The following is a 7,103-nucleotide window of genomic DNA, read 5'->3' on the forward strand; positions in this document are numbered from 1 at the left end:
GAAATAATTCATAATCATTTTATATTGTACCTTTCTATTTTATTTATAAATATCCTCTCATTATTTTTTCATTTTCTTCCCAAATTAGCTAGGAAGAGGCAGAGTCCACATGTTACTGCTGAATCCTTTGAAAATTTAATTTTTTATTTGTCATTGTTCGCTTAAAATAAACAGGGTTATCTTGACGATAGAGTGAGTTATTATAATAGTTAATTAAAAAATAACCGATTTAAATTGTGATGTATAATGTATATACATATATAATACATTATAAATTTTTAAAATTCTAATTGTCACTATATAAAAAATGTTTATTAATGATTCGTTATTATTATATTTTTTTAGTAAATATTCAAATGTTAATATATATATATGTATGTTATACTAATAATTTTATATTAATAAATTTTTAGTAGATAAAGATTACATTAAAAAGGTTAATTTTAACACTTAATGTTTTTTATTTGTTAATGAATGGTAATTTCTTTAATTTTTCGATAAACTTGAATTTACCCTTTGAAGCACTTTCTTTTATTTTTAAAGTAGTTAAATAAAGTTATTTATAGAATGTTCGCTGATTTTTTTTTAGAATTAAAGGATTAAACTAAAAAGTAGGTTTATAAAATAAAAATATTCATCTAACAAGGAATTGGTAGAATCCTCATGACCGCATATTTATGGAACAAACATGTCCCAAAATTATAGATAGATTAAAGAGAAAATTCAATAAGATTTGACGTTAAGTTAAATCGTGATTAAGCCAATTTATTCTGAATCTGGATGAACACTGTGTCTATAGTGTGATAGGTGATTTAAAATTTGAATAAAAGAGAAAAAATGTGTTAAACTTGAATGATGAAAAGTAATATATTAAAATGTAATTAATTAAAAAAGATAGTATAGAAGGAGAAATTGAAAGAGCAATGTTGAGACGTGAAACTGCATGGGTAATGAACACGTGGAAGGAATCTGTTACTGCGACCCTGCAAGAGATTTAAAAATGTAAAAGAAAAAGAAGAAGCATGGAATTGAGATGGTAATAACAATGATGAAAGGGGTCCGTTGCAAATGGCGGGTCTCCTCTTTCTCCCTCTCTTCACAAAACAACATAATACAGATCCCCAACATCACCAATCTCCATACCATTTGTTTATTACATTCTAATACAACATCTTCTTTTTTCCCTTTTCTTTTATTAAATTAAAATCAAAGATCTCTCTCTCTCCCCCCTCTGTTCTGATCTTCCTCTTGCATGCAACCTCTACGCTCTCATTTCTCTCTCATTCTCACGCTTCATTATGCGACACCATCATCGACCCTGAACCATGGGCTGCGGAGGCTCCAAGGTGGAGGACTTCCCCGCCGTCGCTCTCTGCAGAGAGCGAAAGGGGTTCCTGAAGGCCGCATCCAACCAACGCTACGCTCTCGCCGCTGCACACGTCGCATACTTCCATTCACTCAGGGAAATCGGCGACGCCCTTCGCAATTTCGTCGACCAAGACCTCTTACTCCCCGCCGGTTCCTCCTCTCCGGTTCTCACATTACCCTCCGATGAAGGAAAACCCAAAACCAAGAACAACAAGCTCTCCTCTTCTTCCCCTTCCATTTCCCACCCCGATTCTCCTTCCCCTCAGGGTTCCCACTTGCACCTATCTTCTGGATCCGAGTTCAGTTCTCCTTCTCCTTCCCCTTCCCCTTCTTCCCATCACCTTCACATTCACCATAGCCCCGACCCTGACCCCGCCCTTCACCCTGACCCATCACCTTCTTCATTTTCTCACCCTCCCTATGGATACTATGAAAATTACCAATACGCTCACTACATGAAGAGTTCTGCTCCTCGTGGGAAATCCATGGTCTACCAAGAACCGGAGAGGCACGTGGCAACAACTGGTCAATGGTTCCAGGATCCTAGTTCTTATGGTTATGGCAACGGTGGTTTCTATGGGTTTCCCGGTGGGGATTACAATTATTATCCTCCTTCGGGACCGGGACCGGGACCGTCGACGCCTTCTCCCCCTCCGGCGCCGCCCTCGCCGCCGAGAGTGTCCACTTGGGATTTCCTCAACTTCTTTGAGTCCTTGGATAACGGGTACCCGGGTTACCTCAACGGGTTCGGGTCGAGAGCGAGTAGTCCCGATTCGAAGGAGGTGAGGGAGAGAGAAGGGATCCCGGAACTAGAAGACGAAACGGAGCATGAAATAGTGAAAGAGGTTCCTTCGAAGGAGAAGAAAAAGGTGGGAGAAGAAAAGGGTTTTGGTAAAGGAAGAGATTTCGGGGAAGGTCCTTCGAATTCGAAGGCAGTGCCGTTGCAACAAGTGAGTAGCAGTGAGGGAAGTTCAAAGACGGTGAGGTTCCATGACAGTGATGAAAATTCACAGATCAAAAGCAGTCCCGAGACTGTTGTTTCTGATGGGTCTCCTGAAACGAAGAAAAGGGTGAGTTTTGAGGCTGAGGTTGATGAAGCTACGGTTACGACGGTGGATGGTGAGTCCTCCATTTTGAGTAGCGTAACCACTTTGTCTGCACATGGCACAAGGGACCTAAGAGAGGTTGTTCAGGAAATTAGAGATGAGTTTGTCACTGCTTCTGATTATGGGAAAGAGGTTGCTTTGCTGCTTGAGGTTTGCAAACCGCCTTATCGACCCAGGGTCGCTGCATTTAGAGGTATCAATGTTATTTAATGTAATGTGATTCGTGTTTTCTCTTCGCAGTTTTGTCTCTTTCTGTCTGGGAATCGTTATACTTTTGTTATGACCACCTATTCGATGGACTTTTTGTTTATCTGAAACTTTAGTTTGTAGTCATTAATGTGTTACTTTTTTGCTCTGCTTTTGCTAATACATGAACCTGTAAAGAAGGAAAGGTGATGTAGATTGGATTACGATCTAATTTGATATTTTTTTGGGATTTTTGGTTTTGTAATCAGGGATTTTATCCTAAATTACAATAAGCTAGTTTTGTTAGAATTGATTAGAATTAGTTTCTTTTGACTATGATTGGGCTTTGTTGGTATATGTAGAGTCCTTCATTGTAAACCTGAAACTGTTTTGGCTTTTGAATAGTAATAATTTCTATTTATCTGAGTTTAGTCAGAGGAGTACTGCATGCTTTAGAGGAGTACTCTACATTTTTTTCTCCACCTCGTTCCCCATCAGTAAGGGATCTTATTTCACTGTAAGAAAAATGTGGAATCTATACAGATATTTGGTACATCAGCAGGAATGTTTAAGCAAGAACCTAGCATCTAAAACACCTTCTCAACCAGTTTACTCTCTGGGTCTTATGTTTTTTCCTTTTTGCTCTTTTGGCTTTGGCATTACGGTTATAACTGCTAGAATAAACCAGAGTCATGCAATTTAATGATCATGTTATTTACACTGGTTTTGTTGTGATGACCTGTGTGTATGTGAACAAACATAATCATAATAACAGAAGATAGCATTGAGAAGAAGGCAAGTTTTTGTAAAACAGTACTCTTAATTTCTTAATTTCTTTTCAATTTTCCACAATAGGCTCGTTGTGATTTGAAAAATATGAGTTCCATGGGCAGAATATTTCTTATGCTCAGTGTTACTAGTTATATTATTAAGATGTGTTTTTGTGGTTTTACTCCCTTTTATAGACAATTACTCATTTTTATTTTGTATTTTTCTTCTCTTCTCCTAAAACAAATAATCTAGTTAGTAGACAGACTGTTGGCTGTACCAGATTGTGTGATAAATTGACAACCAAGTTGAATAATTATCAGGGGAATATGTATTTCATTATGCACCCTTCAGTTTTATACCCCCATACGCCAGTCCCCAGGCTTGTGCTACCAGAAAATGCAGTTGCAGTTTGATTTGTAGGTCAAAGCAAAATTGTAATAAAACAGGGTCAAAGTAAAAATGAGTCCTTCAGATGAATTTTCTACTGCTATGCATGTGTGCATGCATTCTCACACATTCTGGGGATTTTTATTCTCTGTACCATCATTGACAACAAATTCAAAAGATTGATCAACTAAATGTATTGTTATGTGTTTTCATGCAGTTATCTTTTCCAGAATCTTACAGATGGTAGCACCTTCCAGGTTACCATTGCATCCTCTATCTGGACCGCCAATACAATTTTCTTCTAGGGAAATGAAATTGGCTCAAGCATACTGTGGGGAACCTGGGAAAGACAATCCAGAAAATCTTTCATCTACATTGGAGAAACTTTATGCATGGGAAAAGAAATTGTATAAGGAAGTTAAGGTATGAATGTGATTGCTTTGAAGTTACTCCACAATTTAGATTCTTTAAACTGAAATGATTCATGCAGTTGGAAATAGTGAGCTAATCATACTGATTTGCTGGGTTCCCTTTCATACCTTCATGTTGTTGAAAAGTATATAATTTGAAACTTAATTACTCAGTAACATGTATTATTTTATGTCAGATGTGTTCTGCATATTCAGCTTTGTTTTCTATTATATATTGTTTGTATTAATCCACTTGTAGATTGTATCACATACTTTTATTAATGAGTGACTTTAGTCAATATCCTACTTTGTTGATTTCAAACTGTGTTTACATGTTCATAATTTCCCCCTGTTCTCAGGATGAAGAGAGGTTACGTGCTGTTTATGAGAAACAATACAAGAGACTGAAAACATTGGATAATCAAGGAGCTGAATCTAGTAAAATTGATTCTACTAGGGCATCGATAAGAAAGTTGCAAACAAAAATTAATATTTGCATCAGAACTGCTGAAACTATAATGGGAAGGATACATAAATTGAGGGATAATGAATTGCAGCCTCAACTTGCAGCATTGATTAATGGGTATCAAATTGCTTCACTTATTCACCATGTCACTTATTCACTATGCTAATATTTATCTGTCATTGCTTGGTAATTTCTTTTCTCAGAAATTTTAAATTTTGTTTGGTCACTCTAAGTCCCTTCTAAGAATTTGACTGAAATAAGTAACAGTGAAGTATTAATGGTTTTAAATGGACGAGAGCCACTGAAATTTGAAGTTTCTCATCATTGATGGCCATGATTTGATGCCTATTAATTCTGACAATGGTTAATGATGTAATTTATAACTGTCTTTTTTTGGTATAAATTAATTGAGTAAAACCCTGTTCTTGTTTTTCTAAGATGCTTCAATTAACAGTTGTTCCACGCAGTTCAATTGGCTCAATGCTGCTCCTCTGTCAATCAATCTAAGCATGGAAAATCCTTAATGGAATGTTTGAATTTGCAATTTAAAAACCTTGCTGTCACTATTGCTGATATCAGAGCCCTCCTGGTTGCAAGAGGCCAATAATTTTATGGTGAAAAGGAACTTTATGTGCTAAATCAGATATTCCATTGAGGATTTTGTCTAAAAATACAAGATGTATAGAGGAATGGCACTGACCCAAATTTTATCATGGACGGGTTGATGAGAAATAGGCTTCAGTGATTATCTCTCATCAGGTGGGAAGTGGTCGAATTACTTCACCATCATTATTAGTATTATCCTTTTTGGTTTTGGAATGGCTAAATTTAGTTTTTTTACAACACAGTTGAATTTTTTTCTTGAGTAAGAAGTTACAGAGCTATTGATTTGACAAATAGTCTATTTGTCAGCAGATTCATAAGAATGTGGAAGTTCATGCTCAAATGTCACCAGAAACAGTTCCAAGCTATCATGGAGAGTAAAAGTCAATCTCTGAGGATTAACATTGGTCTGCAAAGAGATGATGGTCTGAAGGCCATCTTAGATCTTGAAAAGGAGCTTTTGAATTGGTGCAATCAGTTCAACAATTGGGTTAAGACTCAAAAATCTTATGTCGAGAATTTGAATGAGTGGCTCATCAGGTGCCTTCCTAATGAACCTGAAGAAACAGCTGATGGTATTGTCCCTTTCTCTCCAAGTCGGATTGAGGCTCCACCAGTTTTCATAATTTGTAATGATTGGCATCAAGCAATGACTAGAATTTCAGAAAGAGGAGTGGCGGCTGCCATGCATGAATTTGCTCTAAAACTACATGAATTATGGGAGAGGCAAGATGAGGAGCAACGCCAGAGAATCAAAGCAGAGTATCTCACAAAGGACTTTGAGAAACAGCTTAAAACTTTGCACACGCAAATGGGAGGCACAGAACATGAGCATGATAAAGTTTCAGGAAAAACTGCACTGTCGAAGCTTGCTTCTGATAGTGGCGTTTCCCCACTAGATGATCTAAAGGTGGACTTGGATTCTATGAAGAAGAGATTGCATGAAGAGAGGACCAGGCATAAAGAAGCCATCAAACTTGTTCGGGATGCTGCTTCTAACAGTTTACAAGCTGGTTTGATTCCCATTTTTAAGACATTAGAAAGTTTCACTTCAGAAGTGGTGAAAGCTCATGAGCAAGTTAGGCTTCAAAATGCTGAGGACTCATAGAGATGCGGTCTACTTTGCTTCTTTTGATGTCTTGTGATTGCATTTACTAGTGTGGATTGATTGGGAGGTTTAGAGAGTACGTGGAAGATTTAGAACTAACCACCAGTTTTGCAGCTAGAATTAGTCTTATTCTGTAGGAAAGCACCTCATAAATTATCCTAGAGAGGTTTGCTTGGAACAAGTTTAAGAGACAAAGGGTTTGGGTGCCTAAATGTCACGAGTGGCCATCTTGAATTAAGCTCCTGTAAAACCCAACCTACAGTTAGGTGAAAATTGTACAGAAAAAAAATTCATTTATTGGTTGATTGGTTGATTGGTTGTAGCCTTGTAGGTGATTGTATATGTTGCATATGCCTAGGAGTAGGATCTTATCAGGAGGAAGCAGGGGGTTTTAGTACAAGTTTCGAGAATGATCTAGAGAATTAAAATCTGCTTTAATTTCCCTGCAGTTTTGGCTTCTTTCCTCTTCTCTACTATTCTATTGTGCTGATTCTGCCTAATTCTGAAGCTAAATGGCCGCTCCACATCATTAAATTGTGGTACACATTATTTGAACTGCAAATTCAGTACTTTTTCCTTGAATTCATGGTATGTAATATTAGTGCACTCAGATAAATTATTCCAATTTAAATATTGTCAATGCTCTTAGCATTTTAAGTTAGTCTAATAAATTTCTCCGCTAGTGTTGCGTTCTCTGG

General features: G+C 37.0%; 1 protein-coding gene across 2 annotated transcripts; it reads left to right on the forward strand.

Moving 5' to 3' along the window:
* Positions 1-1,022: 1,022 nt before the first annotated feature.
* On the forward strand, positions 1,023-7,103 carry LOC113852495 (nitrate regulatory gene2 protein). 2 transcript variants are annotated; one of them, XM_027482785.1, is made up of 4 exons: positions 1,023-2,667; positions 4,036-4,241; positions 4,588-4,811; positions 5,610-7,103. In XM_027482785.1, the coding sequence occupies exons 1-4, from the start codon at positions 1,326-1,328 to the stop codon at positions 6,403-6,405; spliced, it is 2,568 nt and encodes an 855-aa protein (XP_027338586.1). In that variant the 5' UTR covers positions 1,023-1,325; the 3' UTR covers positions 6,406-7,103. The 2 variants fall into 2 exon arrangements, with proteins under 2 accessions (XP_027338586.1, XP_027338585.1); XM_027482784.1 differs by having other exon boundaries at positions 5,607-7,079.

This window comes from Abrus precatorius, unplaced genomic scaffold, assembly GCF_003935025.1.
Source record: "Abrus precatorius isolate BTA unplaced genomic scaffold, Abrus_2018 Scaffold10, whole genome shotgun sequence".
Taxonomy (NCBI): Eukaryota; Viridiplantae; Streptophyta; class Magnoliopsida; order Fabales; family Fabaceae; genus Abrus; species Abrus precatorius.

Excerpts from the sequence above, each read along its gene's own strand:
- LOC113852495 (XM_027482784.1), top strand. The coding sequence starts at position 1,326 with ATGGGCTGCGGAGGCTCCAAGGTGGAGGACTTCCCCGCCGTCGCTCTC. Across the intron at positions 4,242-4,587 it reads AATTGTATAAGGAAGTTAAG|GATGAAGAGAGGTTACGTGC; the intron begins GTATGAATGTGA and ends CCCTGTTCTCAG. Across the intron at positions 4,812-5,606 it reads CTTGCAGCATTGATTAATGG|CAGATTCATAAGAATGTGGA; the intron begins GTATCAAATTGC and ends TCTATTTGTCAG.